At 50.2% G+C, this 24,104-nt stretch overlaps 9 protein-coding genes across 18 annotated transcripts; 6 read left to right on the top strand and 3 right to left on the bottom strand.

The window, feature by feature from the left end:
• The first annotated feature begins 1,089 nt into the window (after positions 1–1,089).
• LOC9654424 lies at positions 1,090–1,966 on the top strand. The gene is made up of 2 exons (XM_002964369.2): positions 1,090–1,711; positions 1,760–1,966. Exons 1-2 carry the CDS (start codon positions 1,090–1,092, stop codon positions 1,795–1,797), a joined length of 660 nt encoding a protein of 219 aa, XP_002964415.1. The 3' UTR covers positions 1,798–1,966.
• A 2,505-nt stretch (positions 1,967–4,471) lies between these two features.
• On the top strand, positions 4,472–6,729 carry LOC112344441 (cilia- and flagella-associated protein 251-like). Of its 4 annotated transcripts, none has more exons than XM_024669216.1 (7): positions 4,472–4,587; positions 4,683–4,755; positions 4,879–4,948; positions 5,061–5,130; positions 5,289–5,347; positions 5,405–5,440; positions 5,498–6,729. In XM_024669216.1, the coding sequence occupies exon 7, from the start codon at positions 5,539–5,541 to the stop codon at positions 6,667–6,669; it is 1,131 nt and encodes a 376-aa protein (XP_024524984.1). In that variant the 5' UTR covers positions 4,472–4,587; positions 4,683–4,755; positions 4,879–4,948; positions 5,061–5,130; positions 5,289–5,347; positions 5,405–5,440; positions 5,498–5,538; the 3' UTR covers positions 6,670–6,729. The 4 variants fall into 4 exon arrangements, with proteins under 4 accessions (XP_024524984.1, XP_024524983.1, XP_024524982.1 ...); XM_024669215.1 differs by having other exon boundaries at positions 4,496–4,587; positions 4,649–4,755; XM_024669214.1 differs by having other exon boundaries at positions 4,496–4,587; positions 4,636–4,755; positions 5,409–5,440.
• A 91-nt stretch (positions 6,730–6,820) lies between these two features.
• Positions 6,821–9,146, top strand: LOC9654423 (dnaJ homolog subfamily B member 13). Its single transcript, XM_002964368.2, has 3 exons — positions 6,821–7,156; positions 7,230–7,642; positions 7,699–9,146. Exons 1-3 carry the CDS (start codon positions 6,992–6,994, stop codon positions 8,132–8,134), a joined length of 1,014 nt encoding a protein of 337 aa, XP_002964414.1. The 5' UTR covers positions 6,821–6,991; the 3' UTR covers positions 8,135–9,146.
• LOC112344443 lies at positions 8,514–9,314 on the bottom strand. Its single transcript, XM_024669218.1, has 2 exons — positions 9,150–9,314; positions 8,514–9,091 (listed from the first exon to the last, which is right to left on the bottom strand). The coding sequence occupies exons 1-2, from the start codon at positions 9,215–9,217 to the stop codon at positions 8,614–8,616; spliced, it is 546 nt and encodes a 181-aa protein (XP_024524986.1). The 5' UTR covers positions 9,218–9,314; the 3' UTR covers positions 8,514–8,613.
• A 33-nt stretch (positions 9,315–9,347) lies between these two features.
• LOC9655623 (transmembrane protein DDB_G0273707/DDB_G0273361) lies at positions 9,348–10,525 on the top strand. The gene is made up of 5 exons (XM_002964367.2): positions 9,348–9,636; positions 9,713–9,846; positions 10,022–10,169; positions 10,237–10,343; positions 10,396–10,525. The coding sequence occupies exons 1-5, from the start codon at positions 9,420–9,422 to the stop codon at positions 10,435–10,437; spliced, it is 648 nt and encodes a 215-aa protein (XP_002964413.2). The 5' UTR covers positions 9,348–9,419; the 3' UTR covers positions 10,438–10,525.
• Positions 10,420–13,608, bottom strand: LOC9655622 (histone deacetylase 15). Of its 6 annotated transcripts, XM_024669211.1 has the most exons (16): positions 13,265–13,608; positions 13,105–13,195; positions 12,977–13,053; positions 12,843–12,918; positions 12,710–12,774; positions 12,578–12,633; positions 12,377–12,500; positions 12,187–12,312; positions 12,078–12,128; positions 11,932–12,000; positions 11,762–11,870; positions 11,629–11,708; positions 11,483–11,565; positions 11,384–11,429; positions 11,157–11,328; positions 10,667–11,019 (listed from the first exon to the last, which is right to left on the bottom strand). In XM_024669211.1, exons 1-16 carry the CDS (start codon positions 13,562–13,564, stop codon positions 10,988–10,990), a joined length of 1,557 nt encoding a protein of 518 aa, XP_024524979.1. In that variant the 5' UTR covers positions 13,565–13,608; the 3' UTR covers positions 10,667–10,987. The 6 variants fall into 6 exon arrangements, with proteins under 6 accessions (XP_024524977.1, XP_024524976.1, XP_024524975.1 ...); XM_024669209.1 differs by lacking the exon at positions 10,667–11,019 and adding an exon at positions 10,420–10,620 and having other exon boundaries at positions 11,483–11,708; XM_024669208.1 differs by having other exon boundaries at positions 10,420–11,328.
• A 31-nt stretch (positions 13,609–13,639) lies between these two features.
• Positions 13,640–15,385, bottom strand: LOC9654422 (flavonoid 3'-monooxygenase). The gene is made up of 2 exons (XM_002963985.2): positions 14,423–15,385; positions 13,640–14,370 (listed from the first exon to the last, which is right to left on the bottom strand). Exons 1-2 carry the CDS (start codon positions 15,326–15,328, stop codon positions 13,762–13,764), a joined length of 1,515 nt encoding a protein of 504 aa, XP_002964031.1. The 5' UTR covers positions 15,329–15,385; the 3' UTR covers positions 13,640–13,761.
• Positions 15,386–19,187: 3,802 nt separating this feature from the next.
• LOC9654420 (NACHT, LRR and PYD domains-containing protein 5) lies at positions 19,188–21,755 on the top strand. Of its 2 annotated transcripts, none has more exons than XM_024669205.1 (15): positions 19,188–19,222; positions 19,274–19,373; positions 19,428–19,536; positions 19,585–19,698; positions 19,754–19,827; positions 19,896–19,998; positions 20,055–20,097; positions 20,150–20,212; positions 20,262–20,470; positions 20,527–20,644; positions 20,696–20,796; positions 20,854–20,967; positions 21,025–21,336; positions 21,393–21,547; positions 21,606–21,755. In XM_024669205.1, exons 2-15 carry the CDS (start codon positions 19,304–19,306, stop codon positions 21,752–21,754), a joined length of 1,734 nt encoding a protein of 577 aa, XP_024524973.1. In that variant the 5' UTR covers positions 19,188–19,222; positions 19,274–19,303; the 3' UTR covers position 21,755. The 2 variants fall into 2 exon arrangements, with proteins under 2 accessions (XP_024524973.1, XP_024524972.1); XM_024669204.1 differs by having other exon boundaries at positions 21,393–21,550.
• LOC9654419 (pentatricopeptide repeat-containing protein At3g46790, chloroplastic) lies at positions 21,741–24,071 on the top strand. Its single transcript, XM_002964364.2, has one exon. It carries the CDS (start codon positions 21,764–21,766, stop codon positions 23,987–23,989), a length of 2,226 nt encoding a protein of 741 aa, XP_002964410.2. The 5' UTR covers positions 21,741–21,763; the 3' UTR covers positions 23,990–24,071.
• Positions 24,072–24,104: the final 33 nt, after the last annotated feature.

The following is a 24,104-nucleotide window of genomic DNA, read 5'->3' as shown; positions in this document are numbered from 1 at the left end:
ACCGAAAATCCACCTCATCACTGAAAAATTGCCCACTTCTGGAGTAGCCTGCCCATTCATTAATATAGGATGTGAGCTGCAGCATGTCCTGCTCACTGTGAAGATGATTTATGGCCTGGAGCAATGCTAACCAATTGACCTGCGTGGAGTAGGAATTCCTGTGTGCCTGGGAGTATACCTTGTGATGAGCACTTTGACAACAGGTTTGCATGAACTATGAACATCCCTGTGCTCGAACGGCACAAGCTCCTGGGCCTCCATATCTGATGCTGAGGTCCTCAGGGGCCATCATCCGCTGCTTGGGGTGGTGGAAGCTTTGCAGCTGCAAAGGCGGAGGAGGAGCCGTGGTAAAAGGGCAATTCCACGCAATCTATCACCAGGAGCTTGAAATGATTCGAGCCTCTTGATTCTGTACATCTGGATATGCAAGTGCAAAGTTTCAATTGATTGTGGCAGTGGATGCTGTGGCAGTAGAAATCAAGCTAGCCTAGGAAAGGAATTGTTGAGAAAGAAAGGGATCACTCACTTGTAGCCACTATTGTTGTAAAGGTGGATGTGATGAGTGTGCCATGAACCATGCTGTGCACACACCTCCATACTTTGCATCACCCACACCAGCTGCCATGGCACAGTCAGCTCCAGAATTCAAACATAGTGCAACTCTTTATTGCTGGCATACACGCAACATGGGTAGAGCATGTTATTTCCTTAAGCATACCTTCTCCACCTCAAGGAAAGTAACTCGGCCTCATCTCCAAGCAGACACAGGTGACTATGACTAAGACTGAGAAATCAAAATCTCTCCACCAACTCATAGACAGTGAATCTGCAAAGCCGCACCAACTCCTTCACTGCGTCAAGAACAAGGAAATCTTACATCAGAAATCAATTCATCTGCCTAGCTCAATCCATCAGTGCCAACAGGATTGCATCCCTCGCCAGCCCCACAGCCGCAGGCAGAACAGCCATAGGAGTGCATGGTGTAACAGCTGTCACCATCTCCCTTCCCGGATCTGACGGCTGCGGGTCTGGGCCATTGGTTCTTATATATATAGATATTTATCCCAAGTTGAGTTTAGGGTTTTTGCTATGGCGGAATTTAGCGCGATTTGGAAGAGGGTAAGCGGGCAGGACGAGCAGCAGGCGCGCAGCGTACGCGAGATTCTCGAGGGTTTTTACTCGGATCCGTGTCGAAAGTATCACGGCTTGAATCACGTGAAGGATTGCTTGGATCAGCTGGCCGATTTTCGCCATGGCGGCAATGCTGATCTCGCGGATTCTCAGCTCGACGAGGTTGCCGTTGCTCTCTGGTTCCACGACGCGATCTACAACCCCAAATCGACCAACAACGAGGCCAACAGCGCGGCGTTGTTCGTGGATTTGTCGCGAGGTATGGAGGCGAGCGCTCGCGAGAGGATTGAGAGGATGATCCTGGCGACAAGAGACCACATCGGAGACGATCCGGCGGAGAGGCTGATCGTGGACATCGATCTGTCGATTTTGGGACGCGGGAAGGAGGATTTCAATGCGTACAACGAGGGCATCCGGAGCGAGTACTCGTGGGTACCCGAGAATGTGTATCGCGAGAAGAGGGCCGCCGTGCTCAAAAGATTCCTCGAGCGAGAGCGCCTCTTTTGGACGGATTACTTCCACGCCAAGTTTGAGCGAGAGGCGAGAGCGAACCTCAAAACAACTTTGGCGGCTCTAGAGGGTAAGAGTTGTGATTAAAATAAAAAAATTTCCTTACTCACGAGTCCAGAGCCAGAGAGTGGCAGAGACGGGGTGGCTTTCTCTTGATCGATCGATGGAGGCCGCTTGGCTTTTGGCTCTGGGATTGCTGATTCTCCTTGTCTCACCATCTCTTCTAAGCTCACTGGTGATGAGCCATTTAGGAGCTGTGCTGGATATCTGATGGCTCCAAACACCTAGAAATAGAATTGAAATAAATTAATTTAATTTTAAGTAATATTTATATTAGCAAAGAACATGTGCTTTTCTTAGAATATAGAACAATAAAATTTTAAGAACACTAATATACTAAGTAAAACTAAGAAAAGAAATACAAAAAATAATTATTATTAATATATAAACTATAAATTCAAGATTTATAAGGTGTTTAATTTTTTGTATTAAGACTAAGCTAATCCACACCTTAAGCATTTACCTCATGTTTGAAATGTAAAACTTGCTTAGAGAGAGTAATCCATATGGAATTGCTGTAATTGCTCGATCAATACATCAGTACAACTTAGGGCGAACTAAACATATAGAAAATTGTAAAACAGGCTAAGTGCCATCTTAATTATATTAACTGATTTAGTAATTATAGTATCCAAGCTAAAAAACAATATTCTTGGCCCAATGGTTTCACCACTTAAGCAACATCTCCTGTACAATCACCAACAAACTCAGCAGCCATGCCCTAAGAGCTGTTGTTCTCCTACCCATACAATCTCTTGCAAGAGTTTTCCAAGAGCCAGAAAAAATTGATAAGTGATGCAAGAGGGCCATAGACCTATAGCAGGCAACATTTTTTATCACTTGTTGTCCATGGCTTATGCCCTAGCAATTCTCTACCCCAACACGCAGTCTCCACAAATTCAAATGGTAAACACTCACCAGAGAATTGGGTGGCAATAGTAAACTAGATCAATCAATTTCCCATGGCACTCCACTTAGCACTCCATTGCTCTAGAGTGCTGGCCATAACACTCCACTACTAGTCCAGCCCTAGGGAGAGAAGCTGCAAAAAGGATGGAAGACAGCATAGTATACATAAGTCAAGCATGGCAAACTTGACATGCCCATCCACAAATTATGGAGCTCCTAGGCCTCCATCTTTGGCATTGTGGTCGCTCTGTGGAGCTCTGGCCGGGAAGGCCCGAGGCCGCTGCACTCGCACATCTCCTCAAGGTACGTTGGTTTCTTACTAGTGAAATTTAGACACTTGATAGCCGGGACAACGATGACAACACTCGTCTTAACATTCGAGAGAGAACGGTATGTGCTCTAGGGAATAAACGAGTGGAGTGAAAATTGCGAAGACAAGGATGAAACAACGCTCGCTTTGACAAGGGTCTTAAGATTCAGTGTGATTTAGAACTAAACGAGATTTTCACACTGCTCAACGTAGAAAAAGGACACAACTCTCACAACTCAAACAACGCTGTCAGGCCCGAGGCCCCTGCACTGCTCGCTCACACATCTCTTCACCCTCGCAAGTTCACAATTGAGCCAATATAACGATGAAACAACGCTCGGATTCCAGACCTTACCATTGAAGTCAGTTTGATTAAGAACAGTCTTAAAAGGAGATTTTCGCACCGTGCTCAACGTAGACAAGAATGATACGAGTTGTGATCGCTGAACAGTCGCAATGGTCACTGGACAATGCAAAACAAATCAAGTGTAGTTCAACTTTCTAGACTACAAGGTACTGTTCAACAACGATAACAAGGATGCAAGCGTCATGAAAACAACGGTCCAATACCATAAAACTCGATAGGAAGACGAAGATGAGTACAGGACAGGAGGGTGAAGCCAGATGGTGATCACTGGACAACGCTGTGATCACATGAAAACAACGATCCAAGACACAAAGTTGACATGAAGGCGAGAACGAGAAGCTCCATTTTACCAGGTTCGAGTTCTCTTCGGTTTTCCCTAACTCGTTTTCCTTGTGTCGCAACCCCATCAACGAGCAACGTTTGTGCTGTTCGCGAGAACGAGGACGAGAAGCTATTACCAGGTTCGTGTTTTCAAAGAAATATGATCAATTGGAAAAAGAAATATTTTACAATTGTCTTCGCCTTGTCCTCTTCTTGCTGTTCTCCTCGTTGCTCTCTAGAAATCCAAGTAGAAGTAGCATGTCCCAGAAGCGCCACCCCGAAGCGCCACCCCGCCACCATCGCCGCCACTGTCGTCACCGCCATCGTCAAGCTTGGGGACGAAAGCTTTCTTCGATTGCATTGGAGAGACGACAGCCGATTGGTTTTGGATTGTTTGCTGCTGGGCTTCACACGTTGCCCTCATCGCGCTGCAAGTGGTTGTCACTGCTAGAGCCGAGACATCTGACCAACATGAATTATCCGAACGAGTAATCGCCGCTCCGACGTCGGGAGCTCGGATTTGCTGCGCGAGAAATGGGGATGCGAGCACGGCCGACATAGCTGCTGGCCCGCCCAATCGAGAAACGAGTGCCACAAATGTAGTGGAGCCGCTGGAAGAAATCGTCGCCTCGCCGCGCGCCAAAGCGATTCCTTCCTCCCCTCTGCCTTCTTCCCTCACCAGGTTCGTGTTTTCTCCAGTTGTCTCTTAACTCTTTTTTCTTTTTTGACGAGGTTTTGCATAGCGGAGAATGCTCTGAGTGTTGTTGGATTTCGGAGGATAGAAGAGAAAGCTCTGTAATGGTTTTTTCTACACACTGGTTTATCGCAAAGATCTAGAAGGTAGAGTTAAAGTTGGCCCAAAGTTGTAGGAGTTTATGCCCGCTGGCTCAAAATTATGCTCTTGTACGGAATAGCATACATGAGGGGGAGAGCGTCAGCGCGAAGGCGCCCAAGTCCCTAGAGCGCGGCGAGCCCCAAGGTAAGCTTTTTTCTTCCTTGTAGCGCTCACCTAGGAGAGATGCTGTAGCTGCGCTCGGAAGAAATTCCCGAGGTTTGTAAATCGCCGTTTCGCAGGCTCGAGACTTTTGGACCTAATGTGGGGAGCATTGGAGCGCTGTGTGCATTGCCACATTCGGCTATCAGGCAAGTAAGTAGCCCAATTTCTAGCTTGGAACACGAAACGTTGGGTGGATTTTTTCCTTCTTCGTTTCTAGCTTTATGCTAGAGAGGCTTAGATGTTTAATCTTGCGTGTGCGTTTTGTTTGTTCAGGAGAACCGAAGAATACTTTCAGTAGAAGGATAATAGTTTGGGCCTAGTCTGGAATTCCTGGCGCTTGTAGGTAAGGAGGCAAATTGCTAGCTTAGAATGCTGGCTGGATTTTTCCAAGAATCCTGCAGAACGATTTTTGTTTTTCTTCCACTTCTCTAAGATTAGTTTTTCTTCCTTTCCAGGGATTTTCTGTCCAGGAAAATTTAATCCAGTAGGAGGATAATAGTCCCGAAAGAACTCCTCGCTCACCAGGTAAACAAGCAATATCTGGTTTAGAAACCAGGCTAGTTTTTTGGAAGAGCCTTGCTGTTTTTCTTCTTTCGCTTCTTTGATTTTGTACTGTATGTGTTGCTTGCAAGAGAGATCTCGGAAGAGGAACTGAATGGTTTGTTTCACCAATTTTTTTTCAGGTGGAATCAGGTGCTAGAAGATTATGATATTCTGGACCATATAAGTGCTCAAGGCCTAGGTAAGAACTATAGATTTTAAGGCTGTGGAAGTATTTTTCCTTTTCCTTGTTTTCTAGGTAGAAGGGAGAAGAGTTCTACATGCTGCCACAAAGGTACCGAATTTTTCTTTAATTTTTTTTTTCTCGTGGGTCAAACTTTTTTTTGAGCAGGATAAGAGGGTGTAAGAACGAGCTGCATAGGTGACAGAAGAATGGGAAGCGTGGAGCAGCCATTGGAGTTAGCTCCCAGACCAATCCAGCACGTCTACTCTAAGAGGCAGAAGAAAAAGCCCACGGACGACACCGATCCAGCAAAGAGGAAGGAGCCCGATAACTCGCTCGCAAGCCAGGAAAATGGAGCTCCGGTGAAGCCGGATGTAAGCAGCGGCGGTGGAACGAGTGACAAAGCTGGAGAAAAGTCACAGGAAGAAAAGGAGAGAATCCGCGAGCCGATGGATCAGGAGAAGCTCCAAAGTCAGCACAAGAGCGATGGAGAGAGCGAGGAGCACAGGAACTCGAAGATGAGCCGGCTTTTAGAAGTGGCTACGAGCGAGTTCCACAGCGAGGAGCTGCTCAGGGAGGGTGGCGAAGCTACCGCCAACGGCGGGCTCAAGGGATACCAGCGGCGGCGCAAGCGTCAGATCGTCCAAGATGGTGTCACTCCGGCGGAGAGCTCGCCGAGGAAAACGCTCGACCGGAAAAGATCGCGGGATAACTCGGACCTGGTGTCGAGCGATCGTGTCTCGAATGGAGCAGCGAGAGATGGCGATAGCGATGGAGTCAAAGAGATCGAAGCCGAGGGTGGCGAAGAAGAAGACGAGTATAATGGCGAAGAGGAAGAAGAGGAGGACGATGACGAGGAAGGGGATGAGGAGGAAGAAGAGAAGCGAGCTCCGAAACGCCGAGGACGAGCTCGAAAGGCGCCGTCTCCAAAGAGGGAGACGATCAAACCACCAAAGCGGCGTCCTGGAAGGCCGAGGAAGGTGAGGCCGCCGCCATCGCCAGACAACACCACCACCACCGCCACCACCAGGAACCAGAAGATCAATGCGAGCAGCAAAGAGGCTCTCCCACAGAGCTCCGAGGATGGCCAGGACGAGAACTTGAGCGATGGCGAGCGCCTCAAGCGCGCTCGCGGCTTCAAGCGCGTCTACCGCTGGCTCCACGATCTGGAGCTCCTCAAGTACGCCGAGTGCTTCGAGAAGCACGAGGTGGAGGACGATGTTCTTCCGCTGCTAACCTTCGATGATCTTCGCGAGATGGGGGTGAGCGCTGTGGGCGCGCGCAGGAAGATGTTTACGTCGATCCAGGACATGGAGCTTCCCCGGAGGAAGTCGCGCTAGAGGAAGACGAAGAAGATTACCATAACCAGCTCTTTAACTAAACTAAAAGAACTTGACGTTGCCGGGGATCGAACCCGTGACTGCTTCTTTTTGGGTGGTTGGGAATCGAACGGGGAATCGATCTTTTGGGCCTTATAGGTAAGGAGTTTCATTTTTTTGTGTGACGATTTTTCTAGGTCGGTTTTTTAGAGCGTCCAAGCGACGGCGACGGAGATCGTGGTTTCTCCCCGCGCGAGCAATCGCGAGATCTTGACGCCGCCGTGATCGCCAGCGCGCAGGTATGCATCGCAGCGGCGGGAATTCGTGAAATCCGGGCGCCGCGATGGGGTGTGATTACTACGATGTGCTCAAGGTGGGCAAGAGCGCGTCCGAGGACGATCTCAAGAAGGCCTACCGGAAGCTGGCGATGAAATGGCACCCCGACAAGAATCCCAAGAACAAGAAGGAGGCCGAGGCGAAATTCAAGCAGATTTCCGAGGCCTATGAGGTGAGCGCCAGAGATTTCTCACACATTTCTAGCCTAGGGTATGGAAATCTTTGATTCCTCCTCTCCTTTGTAGGTGCTGAGCGATTCCCAGAAGCGCGCAATCTATGATCAGTATGGCGAGGAGGGGCTCAAGGGACAGGTGCCTCCTCCCGGCGCTGGCGGCGGCGGCGGCGCCACCGGATTCTCCAACGGGACCGAACACGTCTTTCGATTCAATCCCAGGAACGCTGAGGACATCTTCGCCGAGTTTTTCGGGAGCTCCAGCCCGTTTGCCGGGATGGGGATGGGGAGGTCGGGGCGCTCGGGCTTTGCCGATTCCATGTTTGGCGAGAGCATCTTCCGATCGTTTGGCGATGGCGGGGGGCCCTCTTCGGGTCCTAGGAAGGCCGCCGCGGTAGAGAACAAGCTTACGTGCTCTCTCGATGAGCTCTACAATGGATCCACGCGGAAGATGAAGATATCAAGGAACATTGCCGACGCTTCCGGGTAAAAAGCTCTTGAAAACTTCTCTCTTTTTTCCTACGACTCATTCGCTTGCTCAGTAAGACGGTGCCCATCGAGGAGATCCTCACGATCGACGTCAAGCCCGGGTGGAAGAAGGGGACCAAGATCACTTTCCCTGAGAAGGGCAACGAGCAGCCAAACGTTGTCCCGGCGGACCTTGTGTTCGTGATCGATGAGCGTCCGCACGAGGTTTTCAAGCGAGATGGCAACGATCTGATAATGGTCCACAAGGTGCCGCTGGCCGACGCTCTCACCGGCACGACGGTGTCCATCCGGACTCTAGACGGCAGGATGCTCAACATTCCAGTAGCGGACATAGTTTACCCGGGATACGAGAAGGTAGTTCGTGGCGAGGGGATGCCGATTGCGAAGGAGCCGGGCAGGAAGGGGAATCTCAGAGTAAAGTTCGACATCAAGTTTCCGAGCAAGTTGAATCAAGAGCAGAAGACTCACTTGCGGAAGGCGCTGGGATGATAGTGGTTTTGGATTCTAGTTTTCCAGGGTTGGCAGCAGTACGGGGATGGCTTTTAGTAGGGCTGGGCGGTGGCGGCGAGATGCTCGTAGAGCTGGCAAGCAGCACAGGGATGGAAGTTTTGGTCGGGGTTTATATTTGTTTTTTGGTTTGGGGGGATTCCTGGACTGGTCTGGGCAGTGGGCTTTCTGGCTGGACATCGCAGTCCGGAAAGCAACGTTGGCTGGCTAGTGCTGAAAGGTGGCGCAGTGGGATTATTTTTCGCGAGGGAGTTTCAGTACTGAGTGGCAGGGAGGCCTATGTTTGTACAGGCACCGGGGGGAAAAGCAGGTAAGAACTCGACTACTCTGGAAGGCAAAAGGATAGAAAGCAGGGAAGAACTTGACGACAAAAGTGTAGTATATTCACAGTTCAAGCCACGAAGAAAGATCACCAGAAGTTGAAAGCTTCCAACGGAGAAAAGAAGAAACGCAGAACGAGATCACCAGAAGTTGAAAACTTTTCCCTGGAAGGCAAGGATCTGGGAGGAAAAGAAGGCACCCAGCAGGACGCCGAGGGCGACGAGCACAGCGATGAAGTTGCCTTCTCGGACGATGCTCTTGAGGGTGCCGAAGACGATCTCCCTGGCGAGCTGGTTGCCGTCTTGGATGAGGAGCTGCCGCCTGGCCAGGCCTCTGCTGCAAGCGTAGTCGAAGAGGAGCGCGGTGGTCCAGGTGAGGATCATCGCCGGGATGAGGAGGATGAAGAGCGCGAAGATTGTGAGGAGGCCGATCTCGATCCCCAGGAAGCACGAGAGCTGGAGTGGCGACCAGTCCCGGGAGGTCCGAGCGAAGGGCTGGAGCTCCAGGACGATGTGGAACTTGAGGATGAGCAAGGCTGCCCAGAGGAGAGCTATGGTGATCGCGATGGAGCTGCCAAGCTTTGTGAGCCGGATGTCCGTCGTCCCAGTCGCGTCAGTACTGTAAAACCCTTGTTGTTCTTCGCGATCAAGTTATTTTTTTCCTATTTTTTTCTCACCGGCTTGATCGCAAGTCCAGAAGGATTGGAGGATTTTCTTCCTCTTCACGAGCGCCGGGATCGTCCATGGGAGAAAATGTGCCGCACGACAGGGCAGAGGAAGAGCCCTAAAATTTGCGTGTGTGTCTTCGTCTACTTGGTTCTCTCGTGTCGCTCATTCGCTAGTTTGCCCGTGGCGCTCGTACAGAATCTCGGCCGTTGGCTTCCAGCCGTTGATTTTGAAAAAGATTCAAGAGATATTCCTTCTTGGATAAACCCTAAAAACAGAACATGGCGATGGTGCTCAAGCTCTCTCCCGCGTCGAGTGTCGGTCCGATTGGATCGCGCATCTCGCTGCATTGCTCTTCTTCTTCCTCTCCTCCAGGCGCGATTTTCTTGCGCAGGAGGAGATCGATTGTTTCTGCCAGCTCGTCGGCGGCGTCTGCGAATTCGTCGCGATCTTCGTCTCCGGCGCCCAGTCTCAGTGATTTGGTGTGGCCATCGGCAGGTATTGCGATCCTGGGCGGTCGTTCTCGATCGGTGAATTCTTTCTTGCTTGAAATATTTCCATGGATGTTGCGCAGGCGCGTTTGCGTCCATGGCCGCGATGAGCGTCCTGGACAAGCATCTCCAGCAGAAGGGGCTCTCCTTCCTCATCGCTCCTTTCGGCGCCGTGTGCTGCGTGCTCTTTGCCACTCCCAATGCTCCGGCAGCTCAAGTAAGCGATCGATCGATCAATCTATTCTTTCTTTCCTCCATCGAATGATCGCTCCTTCCTTTTTTCCATTCTCTGCTGGACAGTGCCTCTTGGACGCTCCAAGAGCCGGCTCCTTGTCTCTTGGCACATAGGTTGGGCTTCTAAATATTTTTGTTTGGTTTTTTCTTCTTCGCAGAGATATAACGTGTTGATGGCACATATGGGCTGTTCTTTGATCGGCGTGTTGGCTCTAGCGGCATTTGGCCCTGGATGGATGGCCAGAAGCGTTGCTCTCTCGGCTTCCATCGTGTTTATGGAGATCACGAAGTGTCTCCATCCTCCAGGTGAGTTGATAGCTCTTTTTCATCTTCCATTTTCCTGCCTGGCTACTGTTAAGCATTGCTTTTGCAGCTGCTGGACTGCCACTGCTCTTCATCGATGGACCCAAGTTCCATCACCTACAGTGGTGGTACATCCTATTCCCGAGCACACTGGGCTGCCTTTTGCTAATTGTCATGGTAAGCTTATAGTAAGTTTCATTTTGGGTTGATCAGTGTTACGTTTTTGCAGCAAGAAGCTGTCAAGTTTCTCAAAGACAACGCAAAATTTTAATCCCATTCAGTGGCATCTACAAATAACTGCTCGAATGCAATAGAAGACAACAACAGACTGGAGCGCTTGCTCACAGCCGGGTGCCAAACCAGTGTTTATACACCAATCTCTTCCGCCCCCACGTCCACCAGATTGGCCGCGCAACCACACGGGGATGCTTATCACGCTTTGGCCGCTTGGATGCTACAACCATCCACGAAGTCAAAGTTGTGCACGTTAACAGCGTCAGTGGCACTCGAGAAAACAGGACGTACGTAAGAAACAAGCAGCTATACAGGACCGGAAGCAGCTACCTCTCTGAAAGCGTTGGAAGTATCAATTCTTTTGTTCCGCCAAAAGGGAAACAACTTATCAATCGCAGGCCTCTCCGGATGGAATTTACAGGCAGGACTCGGGACGCAGCAGTGAAGCACTGTGGGATTCAGCAGTCTGGCTAGCGGCATTCACTCTCCCTGGATTTGAGAACGAAGCAGCATACATGCTCCTCGCCCGGTTCAAAAGGAGTGGAATGGAGGCTATCTAGACGGGCAAGCTTTTCCAAGGAAGCAGGTCATCCAACTTCGGCAGCAGGTAGAAGAGGCTCTGCCCAAAAAGTAGAGCCGGATGAGCGCAAGAAGAACAAAAAATGGAAGACAGAAAAAAAGAGAGGCAAAAACAAACTGGCAGGAGCAAGAATTCGGAGTAAAACAAGGAAATAAAAAAAGAAAAGCTTGGCTCACCTTTCAAGTGCCCATTGATGTGCTGTGAAGTGAACTTCATGAAGGCTGGAAGGCACAAAGCTGACCAATACCGCGACTGTACAGCGTAAACCTCGAGCACTGTAGCCCATCCCGCTTCACTTGGCAGGAGCTCTTCGTCGTCTAAGCTTTCCGGGGCCTCTCCGCACAGAACCTGCGAAATCACTTCCTTTCGGTCACAGACATTATAGAAATCACAAGAAGCTCACTCTCAATACTGCCGTCGCAGAGGCAGAGATCGACCTCAAGTTGTATCTACAAACGGCGTTAACAACCATTGTATACTTTTTGCATGAGAAAAACCATACCCGCCTTCCAAAACTACTAGGAGCTTTCCCCCAGAAACTGTACTTAACAACTGCGTCATCTGTGCAAAACCGGCAGGGGTCACCTGAAACACAAGCGAACGAAGGAGTGAGTGATAAAAACATCTTTGCAGCCGCCGCTCATGTACCTGGCAGCCTCCCAGAGGATCTCCCCGTGCGGCGTCAAAGCCCGCCGACACAATCGTAATATCCGGTGCAAACTGCTTTGCTGAAATCCAACTGTAGTCAGGAAACTTTGACAGTAGGAACATTCGAACATACCTATAGGAAGTACGATATGTTGGAAGGCAACAATGTAGTCATTGTCACCAATTCCAGAACATGGCCATGGTATGTTTATCGAAAATCCTTCTCCAGGACCCGACCCGACCTGTTGAGTAAAGAGACGTAAAGTCAAGAAAGACGGAAGTAAATGGAGAAACTATACATACCTCATGAGCGGCTCCACTTCCCGGATAAAACAAGCCTCCTTCATGCCTATGTAGTGAAATGTACAGCACCTACAACAAATCACCGTGAATTAGACTGAGTTTTCAAAGTAGAAAATGGAAAGAAAAACACACAAAGAGGCACGTACGGATGGATCGTGCTCGAAAATCTCTTGCGTTCCATTACCATGATGAACATCCTGCAAGTCGCGTTGTAAGAGGTTTGACATAAAGAAGGTAGCGGTGACAGGAACGCACCCAATCAACTATCAAAACTTTCTTGGCACCAGCGGCCTGAGATGCTTTGGCAGCTATGCATGCGTTATTATGCAAGCAAAACCCCATCACGGTCGCTCCTTCGGCATGATGTCCCGGCGGTCTTACCTGCCGGAAAATATTGGAAAAATTATCAGAAAGCAATCTCTGGTTTAGTATAACCACCACTCACCAAGGCAAAACCATTGTCGACTTGGCCACTCAAAATCGCTGATGCTAAATCAGCACAGACACCAGCAGCTAGCCTCGCTGCTAACGCCGAATGACCGTTAGCGTAAGTGTCCGATGTAAAGTAACTGAGAAACCGCGAGATGTTTTCAATCATCCTTGTCATTCAGTGGACCAAATGAAAAACAAAGAAAAAGCAGTGTACCTAGATTCTAAACTCGACGTTGCCTCAACAACCTCGACGTGCTCGTGTGTGTGAACCTGCCGAGCTCAACAAAGAACATAAAAAAAAAAATGAGCGATCGAGAACAAAAAATTTCGAAGCATTAGTACTCACTGTCTCCAGTTCAACTCGAGTGATCTCTCTTGCAGGTATCAGAATGCACCCCCCTGGATACAATCCTACATTCCAAATACAAGGCATTAACTGGTGACCTTTAGCAATCTTAACGCCGGAGGAGGATGCACACCAGCTGCTGTAAAGCCCGCCAGGATCGACCGTAGACGGTCTGGCCTTTCTGGATGAGGATTGGATTTCATTTGAAACTGTGGCAAACAGACCACCTGAGGTAAAGAACACCAACAATGTGATTGGGTCTCATACCTCTGCGTGTAGCAGCATTCGATCATCATATCCAATCGCAGTTCTCCTCACGGATAAGCGCTTGAGGGCCTTGACATCTAGACAACAGATGCTTGTCATGTCCAAAGTAAAACAGCGAAGAATCACACCTTTGGCAAGCTCATCAGTGCCAGCTTGAGTAAATGCTGGCGCCAAGTGTCCTTGATTCAAAATTCCAGAGTAGCGATGCTCCGAACAAAGCTGGGAATGTCGGAAAGAAAGAAGAAAAGACGCTAAGCACAGCGAGACAATGAAAGCCCTTAGACGCACCTTGCAATGCGTGCTCTCTTCCACATTGGGCATTGTGCAATTAACACAAAACCATCGCACCCGGAGCTCCAGCGTCGACCCGGGCTCCCAATCCTCGTCCTCCTCCTCGTCCGCCTCATCCCACTCGCCATAGACGAGCTCCTCCAGCAGCTGCTCCTTGGCGCTCCCACCAATCCTCCCATCCGACGCTGCGAATTCCAATCCCGCCCGCGCCTCATCGCCGTCCCGCCCGCTGCTCTCGCAGCTCGCGCTCCACCTCGCTCCATCCAGTGGCGTCGTTGGATTTGGCGCCACCGCCATTTTTTTCCTACCTAAAGAGAGCGCGCGCTAAAATGCGCTCTCCTTCCCCCCTATACTACCACAATATGAAACCCTAATGGTCCCCAGTGGCCACATTTATACAATGAGAAGGGTGGTCCTAAACAAGGTGGCCAAGTGGCCCAAACGATTCCTAAGAATATGCTTAACCACGATTCTTACGAATATACTTAATGCGGCTAATATGCTTCGTCGTCTAGTCTTCGTCTTGCTCGCAGCCTCAGCGGAGTTCTAGGGCTGGCGATGATTCCATTGCCCTCGATGAGATCCACCGCGCCGGCGCTACTCCAGTCGAATCCGTGCACGAGGGCGCCGACGATGTGCTGGAGCTTGATCATCGCGAGCGCGTGGGCCGGGCATCGCCTCCGGCCCGACGAGAATGGGAGGAGCTCGAAGTGGCTGCCATGGACGCCAATCTCCGTGCCGAGGAATCTGTCCGGATCGAATCGCGACGCGTCGCTCCACAGCCGATCGTCCCGCCCCAGCGCCCAGAGATTGACGAAGATGGTGGATTTCGCGGGGATGGCGTAGCCGCCCAGGGAGGATTCCTCCTCGTTGAGGTGGGGGTCGTCCAGCGGTGCCGAGGGATGGAGGCGGAGAACTTCCTTGGCGATGGCTTGGAGATAGGGGAGCGATGGAATGGCCGATTCGTCCATGAGCCGTGATCTTCCCACGACGCTGTCAAGCTCCTGCTGGGCTCGCGAGAGGGTGTGGGGATTTGCGGCCAGCTCCGCCATCGCCCACTCGACCGCCGCGGAAGTCGTGCCGATCCCCGGGAGCAAGGCGTCCTATAACATCAAAGCATGTTAGAGAGAGAATAAGAACAACCAAGAAGCCTACGCTGAGAATTCCCATGATTTGCTTGTCCGAGAGCTGGTTTTGCAGTAGCACGTCGATCACGTCCTTGCCTTTTTCATCCTGGATCATCACAGTGTTCTTCCTGTGCTCCTGGATGATCATCGTGAAGAGAGGCTCGAGCTTGCTCATCAGTCTCTTGAATCTCCCCTCGAGCCCCTGGAGATCGAAAATGCCCAGCGCTGGAAAGTAGTCTGCCAGATTGAGTTCTCCCCACAGGAAGTTCCCCTCTGCCAGATATTTCTCGAATTCTCGCTCGAGCTCGCGGGTGATCCTCCCGGCATCTGGGTTGTCAATGTTCTTCCCGAGGTAGTGATCGCCAAAGAGCATTCGCATGATGATCCTTCCCACAACTCCCTCCGCGATCTTCCTCACATCGACGCTCGCCCAATCTCTCCCGTGGCCGGTGATTCCTAGCAGGGAGTCCACGATCTTGAGGACCTCTTCTCGGCGAAGCCATGCCTGGGAGCTCAATCGCGACGGCGCCATGAGCTCGTTGCTGAAAGCCTTGCGCACCACTCTCCAGTTCTCGTTGAGCGGGCAGAGATTGGGATCGCTGTGCTCGAATCCGATGTATTTCCCGGTCATGGACAGCGGCCTGGACGAGAATTGCGCGTCCTTGAATCGGAGAACCTCCATAGCCAGATCTTTGCCGTGGACGAGGAAGATTTTGGAGGAGCCAATTGGCATGGTGACAATGGGGCCGAATTTCTTGGAGAGCTCCAAGAATCCGCGGTGTCTGTGATGGAAGGGGAAGGAGGGCAAGCAGCCGATCAAGGGCCATTGGAACGGACCTGGAGGGAGCGCTGCTCGATCTCGCGATTTTCTTGCGCGTAACACGAACAGTAGAAACCCCAAGATGATCGCCGCGAAAGCAAGATGCCCTTCCATCGCTGCCAGTCGCAATCCCTAGCGCTAGACTGGACTATCGAAGTATCGCATTCGTGTCGTGATGCTCTTGACTTCAGAGTTTAGGGTTCATGGGTTTGAATGGCTAGTCATGCCGCGCATTCCGTGCTCGATCGATCGATCGATCGATGGGCGCCAAATTCCTCCTCGCCAAGAGATCGATCCAACAGCAGCAGCGGGAAGGTTGGGATCAAGAAGAGCCTGCGCCGCGAGATCCCGACGCCGCAAGAATGGGCGGAGATGAAGCGGCTGCTGGAGCAGATGGAGGCCCGGGAGGTCCAGGCAGAAATTTCGGCTTGCGCGGCGATTCTCACGGCCTGTAGCGATCTGCGAGCTCTTCCCGAGGGTAAGCGCGTTCACGGGCTCGTCATGAGGGAATCGCTCCTTCAAGACGAGAGGCCTGACGAATCGCTGCTGGAAAACATCGTCATCCAGATGTATCTGCGGTGTGGCTGCACGGATCTGGCGCTCGACGTCTTCGATCGGATGAAGGACCAGAACGTTGTGGCATGGACTTCTCTCATCTCGGCATTTACCTTTGCCGGGCATTTTGGCGATGCGATGGTCTTGTTCCGTAAGATGCTTCTCTCGGGGGTCTCGCCGGACAGGATCACTTTCACATCGATTGTCAACACCGCTGGGGCTCTAGGATCTCTCGGCAATGCCAGGTTCGTGCACGAATGCATTGTAGAGGCTGGATTTGGATCTCACACCGTGGTTGGCACTGCAGTTCTTGGGATGTATAGCAAATGCCGGAGCCTGGAGCTCGCGAGAGCGGCCTTCGAGTCAATCGAAGCTCACGACCGGATCTCATACACCGCGATGATCACTGCTTACTCGGAGAACTCGTCCAGCGAAGCCTTGGTGCTCTTCCACAAGATGGTGCTCGAGGGCGTCGCTCTGTGCGACATAACTTTGGCCTCGGCGCTCAACGCCTGTGGAGATCCAGCGATGCTACGCCACGGCAAAGTGATTCACGGGATGGCTGGCGAGAAAGGACTCGAGTCGGACATGGTGGTCGGGACTGCGTTGGTAAACATGTACAGCAAATGCGGAGAGATCGAGCAGGCGAAGGTGGTGTTCGACCGGATGATCCAGCGAGACGTGGTTTTATGGACCGCCATGATCGGGGGCTATGCCGAGAACGGGCAGCCGAGGCTGGCGTTCGATCTTTTTCGGCAGATGCAGCAGCAAAGCTCCGTGAGGCCGAACAGGGTCACGTATCTCACGCTCGCCAACGCGTGCTCGGAGAAGGCAGCGCTTCCAGACGCGAGATTTCTCCACGCGAAGATCAGCTCCGAGAAGATCGACGACCCCGTCACTGTCAGCGCGGTTGTCTCCATGTACGGGAGGTGTGGGAGCGTCGGAGACGCGAGACAAGCTTTCAAGCAGCTCAAGCACAAGTGCGCGGTGGCCTGGAACTCGATCATCGCGGTGCACACCCAGAACGGCGACGCCGATGAATCGCTGGAGCTGCTGGGCCGGATGCTGCTGGATGGATCCAAGCCGGACAGGGTGACTTTCATCAGCGTTCTCTCGATGTGTAGCCACGCCGGTTTGGTGAAGCAAGGCTGCGAGATCTTTACGTCGATCCGGGATGATCACAGGCTTGAGCCGGCGATGGAGCACTACAGCTGCGTCACGGACATGCTGGGACGAGCAGGGTGGCTGGAGGAGGCCGAGAACTTTGTGAAGAAGATGGGCTTGGAGCCCGACGATGGGATCTGGGCGTGCTTGCTTGGAGCGTGTAAAATGTATGGCGATGTCGAGAGGAGCGAGAGGATCGCAAGGAAAGTTTTGGAGCTCCAGCCTCATAACAGCGAGGCTTACATTGTGCTGTGTAATAGCTTGAAAGATTCGTTGAATATGCCTTAATATTGTGGTTTTTGGCAAGATCACCATTGTCGATCTTAAACATGTAATAATAAAAAGAGAAATTTTACAAAATTAGTAGCGCCAACCCAAAAGGGTTTATGGCCGAGGGAAGAGGCAGGCTCACCAGAGCTGCTGGGTGACGACTACACCGAGTTCAGGCCTGCCGATTATGATCACTACCGGGACTACCTCAGAAATATCCCCGCACTCCACTCTTTCTCACAGGAACTGCCCATGCCGCGGGATTCAGGGCTGGTACGCTCTTCTTCTTTACATGTTTTGTTACAGTTGTGAGTTTTGTGGGTGTGAGTTTTGCAGCTTGATCTTGTTCGAGCGATCAGAAGTATGGCTACAGCGAGGAGTCAAATCCTTGTTTCGACTTCCTCAAATTTGCAATCTGCCAGGCCGAAAAAAATCTGTTTCTTGGCCTGCCCGACGGCCCGAGCCTGCAAGAGAGTGTGAGAAGAGTCGCCACGAACAAGGAACTGGATAAGTACAACGTGCATGGCTTTGGCAACATTTACTTGGAGAGTTTTGGTATCAGTTTCTCAGGTTCTCTTCTAACTTTGATTACCATAGCTGACAGTGCTGAAGGCGGGGGCAGGGACGCAATGCCAACAGACAAATTCGCCGGCGAGAGTACGATAGGCTATCTCGAGGACGTGGTGGTCAGAGCAGAGCTGGTGGCTGATTCCAGAGGACTTCCCAAATTTGAGGTGCCACATACACGTTCGCTGCTTCAAGCTCAGTGTAAACTCGGTCGTAGGCCTCTTTGTCCTGTGTATGCTCAATGAAATGGTGCCAGATCCGGTACATCGTAAGCTGCGGGTGTCGTAGTCAACAGGAGCCGAGGGCGATACGATTGTTGTGGAATCATTCAGTTGCAGCCTGCTTGTTGTGCAGGGCCGATTGGAAGAAGGTCGAGGCGCCTTTTGACACTGAGAGTCTGGTACCTGTATATTTGTCGCAGCTTCAAATTTGATGCTACTTCTGGGGTCTTGGAAGCGAGAGTTGCTGTGGATGAGCCGGCCGGACTGATCACGATCACAGTTCCAAAATTTGATTCACCTGTTGTTACTCTGTTTTTAACAGAACTTTTCTCAGCCATGTCATTGTAAGGTTAAGGTAGGAATGTGGAAGACATGGCTGAGCTTCGCTGGCCGGCCAGGAGTTTCCAGCAGGAGGGATTTGCACAAACGGGGAGCCAAGTCAACGAAAAGCCCACCGTTGACTAGAATATTCTTAGAGTATTTTTGTTATACCAAAGAATATCCTGTCAAAGTTTTCTAATGAACAGTAAATTAAATTCAGGAGTTAAACCCTAAACCTCTATTAATTATTAATTTATTTCTCAATCAATTAATAAATTGCTACGCGTTGCATGTAACAACACTTGGTTTGCTTAATTATTTTTATCAAATGAAGTTTATAATTATAAGCATGTATATAAATTTATAAAAGTTAATCTTAAATTTATAAACACAAGATTAACTTTATTACATATCAACCATTAGATGATAGAATAAAAAAGAATATACTAAAAAGGGTTTAACAAAGTTTATAGATTATAAACATGTTTATAAATTATAAATACAAGATTATCTAAATAAAAAAACAACTGTTAGATGGTAGAAAATTCTAAAATACCCAAACATATTTTAGGTATATTCACTACCCTAAGCAAATCAATTTTTTTTTAATAATATAAAATTCTTTTTTCTACCCAAGAGATAACTTATTAAATATGAAATAGAACAATCTCTACATTCTATAAATGCAAATAATTAACAGATCTGAACACTTTTTACAAATAATTTATAAAATAAGTGTGTCAATATAATACATAACGAGACAAAAATGATCACAGGCTCCAGCCAGCAATGGAGTGGCTGGAGGAGGCCAAGAATGTTGTGAAGAAGATGGGCTTGGAGCCCGACGATGCTTGGAGCGTGTAGAATGGCGATGTCGAGAGGAGCGAGCGGATTTTGGAGCTCCAGCCTCGTATAGCTTGAAAGATTCGTTTAATATGCCTTACTACTATTTTCTCTTTAGGGCTTTTGAAAGCTCCGGCGAGGCGACGCGATGGTGCCCGCCCGGGCGCCGATGCTCCTAGATGTTTGCTGCAGTAGAATGGCGGCGATCCTCAGCGAAGGTGAGATGGATTATTTGCGGCGAGAGAGGACATTTGATTTGATCGATCAATCAGATTTTAGCGCGCAGGCGCAGACGCTGGATTTGCCTCTCGACTTGCTGTGCAAGATTTTGCTGGAGCTGCCTCCCCTGCCGCTGCATTATTTGGAGCAATGTGCCTCGGGGTAAGGATTCTACTGGCAGTTCTTTGATTTTTTTTTCGTTGTTCCCAGACAGTACGAGGAAGGCTTCTCGCTGGCATGGAAAAGTTTGGCTGAATGCCATCACAATACTTTGCTCAAGCACGGTACCTGGAAGGATGCTTACTGGGAAGCTCACGTCCAAGCGTAAGGAAAAATGACTTGTTTGGTCTCTCCTGTTTACTCATCGCTTTGTATTTAGCTGCCTCAATGCTGTAACGACTAAGCTCGCTGCTCCAAATTTCGATGGCCAGATAGGAGATCTTCTTGTACCAGGTATCAGTTTCTGGTGTCAAGCTTTTTTATGTTTGTGGATTAGTTTTGAGTTGCCTGTAGAAATTCAGAGGCTTTGGTGTACAGGATTGGTGCGAGGAATGCTGCCTGCTGCGAGGACAGCGATTTCACGTCCTTGAAAAACACGATACCTCTACTTTCGAGATATGTGAAGTAAGTAGTTTTCCGCTCACAAAAGTTCATTCTTGTTTAACATTGACTTTTGAAAGGTCCTTACGCTTACGGAGCGTTCTATGTTCCAGCGAACTACTGGTAAAAATCTCTTGTTTGTTTTCAACTTTATTGATGTTTCTCTGCTTGACAGAGTCTATTTGATTCAGCCGAACTAGCGAGCCTTTCGTTCTTGAACATCAAAACATCTACACAGGTTTGTGTATTCAGGAAAGAAAATGCTCTACTTTATTTCCTTCGTGCAGTTCGGTCTTATAATTAACCTTCTAGCTCGTAACGTCAGAGCTCTTCGACGGCTTGAGTTTCATTACTGCAAGTTTTTTGAACAAGATTTCAACACTTTACTGGGCATGCTAAAATCAGCTGATGTTTTGAGTGATTTCGCCATCACTTGCTCAAGCATTCAGGTTCCGTGGGCGTCGTTGGAAATGCAACAGTTTTTAAGAAGTTGCAGGCAAGCTTATTACCTCTTTCTTTACTTAGTGATCATTGGAAAATGTTGTCTTACAGGTCTCTAGCATGCGTGCATCTCGTCAGCAATAGAATGCACACGCAATTTACAAGCTCTATCGTAGTCGAGCTGTTCTCCCTCTCTTCGCTTGATACCCTTGATTTTGCAGACAATCTGGTAATAGCTTCTTTGATTAGTATGTTTTCTTCTCTAACGTCTTTCTGGCAGCTAGAAAGCTGTTTTGAATCTCCCACAGTCAACCAGTTTTTTATCAACTGTGCGGTTAAGCAACTCCCATTCACACCTGGACTTAAGGTTCTCAACCTGAAGTAAGAAAAAGAGTTTCAAAGGTGCATGATAGGTTCTAACCGCTTTACTTCGTACAGATCTTGTTTCTTGAGTTCTGCGTGTGTTCAGAACCTTGTTCATTACTTGAAATGTCTACCACACCTGCACACTTTAAACTTGAGCGACAATCCAGTGGCCGATGAGGGTATCAAGTAAGCTATTCAAGTATTTTGTATGTTCTCTTGCACATTTAGATCTTTTCGATACAGGTCTGTTGCTTGCTGCTTACAGACAAGTCTCTCTGCACTTATGGAACTGAACGTCGCTGGCTGTGAATTAAGCTGGAACGGGCTATCTTCACTTTTGGATTCCTTGGTTTCAACCAATCACAGGTTGCGTTCCTTGTCCGTTGCAGATAACAGTTTTGGTAGGAGTGGCTCTGCGGTTCTTGCAAAATATCTTCAGAAAAGTGCCGTGAAAGAGCTTGATATTTCTGAGATTGGACTTGGTTCCCTGGGCTGCTCTTCGGAGCTAGCATCAGCTTTAATTCAGAACCAGACACTGGAACATCTGAACATAAGGTGGGATTTCCTAAACGAAACCATTATGTTATTAACCTTTGCGGTTTTCATCTCAGCAAAAACAGGATTGCTTTTCCTGGAGCAGAATTATTACATGCAGTCATCTCCAAAGGTCAGGGTGTACTTACAGACATCAATGCGAGCTTCAATCTTCTCAACGTTGAGGCTATGAAGCGTCTTGCTTCTGCGCTGCAGACGAAGGCAGCCCTTGGTGGTACTTTTGACATCTTTTTCTTTTATGGATCCATCTCACATTCTTCCGGCTGCAGGGAGGATGAAGCGACTCGACTTGCTAGGAAATCCCGGAATCCCGCCTCCAGGCGCCAACTTGTTTGGCTCGTTCTCTGAAGGACCTGACGCCATTGTGCTTCTTTCGAGCTCCCAGTTTTATGTTCCACTGCACGACGATGATCCTTGAATTCTGCATATGGACACGCTGGTTTTAGCATCTTGGCCGGCAAGGCTCAAAGGTAATGACGCCCGACAAAGCAGAGCAGCGGCTGCCAGGATTGCTAGCTCGGAAATCGAGGCAACTATAAACAACAAATTGGGATTGGTGGAAAATCTAGCAGAGGCAGTAAATCAGCTATACAGCGGCGCTACAGTAACAGATCCCGGGGTTTACGTGGAGCTGTTGAAATGGTCCGGCAGGGAACGGAATTTAGACGAAGGAAAGCGTGTTCACTCCCACATCATGCAAACTGGATACGAAGGGGATCGTATGGTGATGAACTTGGTGGTGGAGATGTACGGGAAGTGTGGGGATGTGGAGCAAGCGGGAAACGTCTTCGATAGTATACAGGATCCCAACGTGTTTTCCTGGACCATCATCATCGCTGCGTATGCCCAGAATGGTCATTGCATGGAGAGCTTGAGGCTTCTTTCGAGGATGAACCAGGCGGGTGTCAAACCAGATGGTTATACGTTTACAACGGTTCTAGGAGCATGCACGGCCGTTGGGGCACTCGAAGAGGCCAAGATTCTTCATGCAGCTACGATCTCGAGCACCGGCCTGGACAGGGACGCTGCAGTCGGCACTGCTCTCATAAATCTCTATGGGAAGTGTGGAGCACTCGAGGAGGCTTTTGGAGTTTTCGTCCAGATCGATAACAAGGATATCGTCAGCTGGAGCTCCATGATAGCAGCATTCGCTCAGAGCGGGCAAGCCAAGTCCGCGATCCAGCTCTTGATGCTCATGGACTTGGAAGGTGTCCGTCCCAACAACGTCACCTTTGTCAATGTCCTGGAGGCTGTCACGAGCTTGAAAGCCTTCCAATATGGCAAAGAGATCCACGCCCGTATCGTCCAAGCCGGTTACAGTGACGACGTCTGCCTCACAAGTGCGCTGGTGAAGATGTACTGCAACTGGGGCTGGGTCGAGACTGCAAGGTCCATCTTTGAGAACTCCCGTGAAAGAGACGTTGTGTCCTGGAGCTCGATGATAGCAGGCTACTCTCAGAACGAGTCGCCCGCAAGAGCACTGTCACTGTTCCGCGAGATGGAGGTTGACGGTGTCCAGCCAAACTCTGTCACTTTTGTGAGCGCCATCGATGCCTGTGCCGGGGTTGGAGCTCTCCGACGAGGAACGCAGCTCCACGAGCGAGTCCGGTGCCTGGGCCTGGACAAAGACGTCCCCGTTGCGACCGCTCTCGTCAACTTGTATGGGAAGTGCGGCAGGCTGGAAGAGGCCGAGGCCGTGTTTCTGGGGATGAAGAAGAAGAACTTGCTCACTTGGACGTCGATAGCAATGGCCTATGCTCAGAACGGGCATGGAAGCCGGTCACTCAAGCTCTTGCACGGGATGGAGCTTCAAGGCATGAAACCCGACGGGATAGTGTTCGTGGCCATCCTTGTCTCGTGTAACTACGCCGGGCAGATGAGCAAGGGACTCTACTACTACAAGCTGATGACCCAAGACTTCGGCATTGCTCCAGCGGTGGAGCACTGCGGCTGCATGGTTGATATCCTGGGACGAGCAGGGAAGCTGGAGGCGGCGGAGCAGCTGATAAACACTATGAAGTTCGAGTCGAGCCTGGCGTGGATGATGCTTCTCACCGCTTGCAAGGCGCACAACGATACCGCTCGAGCCGCCCGTGCCGCAGAGAAGATCTTCCAGCTGGAGCCCAAGAACGCGACGCCTTACGTCCTTCTCTCGAGCGTCTTCTGCGCCGCTGGGAGCTGGGAGGCCGCTGAGGAGACGAGGAGGAGGATGGATGGCCGGGGGGTGCAAAGGCTACTGGGGAGGAGCTCGATCGAGATCGGGGACAGGGTGCACGAGTTTGTAGCGGCCAGCGATGTGCTGCCTCACCACTTGGTCGGGGAGATCTTCGCGGCCTTGGAGAAGCTAGGCAGGGAGATGCAAGGCGCTGGCTACGTCCCGGATGCTACTGCGGTGCGCTTGCGGGATGTGGAGGAGGGTGGGAAGGAGAACGCGGTGCCATACCATAGCGAGATGCTGGCGCTGGGACTGGGGATCGTCTCCACGCCCGCTGGAACGCCGCTCCGGATCACCAAGAACTTGAGGATGTGCTCCGACTGCCATATCGCCACCAAGTTTGTGTCCAAGCTCGTCCACCGGCGTATCAGCGTGAGAGATGGAAGGCGCCACCACCACTTTGAGAATGGAGTTTGCTCGTGCGGGGATTACTGGTAGAATGGCAAGAATCTCGGGTGTGGAGACTAACGTTTATGTATGGCCTGATACGTTGACCTTATTTGACTTTCTTGACTTTGCATTTGACGTGGCGTATAACACGTGGCATTTTAGT

The sequence above is a fragment of the Selaginella moellendorffii genome, unplaced genomic scaffold (assembly GCF_000143415.4).
Source record: "Selaginella moellendorffii unplaced genomic scaffold, v1.0 SELMOscaffold_4, whole genome shotgun sequence".
In the NCBI taxonomy this organism is placed as follows: Eukaryota; Viridiplantae; Streptophyta; class Lycopodiopsida; order Selaginellales; family Selaginellaceae; genus Selaginella; species Selaginella moellendorffii.
This window is presented reverse-complemented; position numbering and strand designations above follow the sequence as displayed.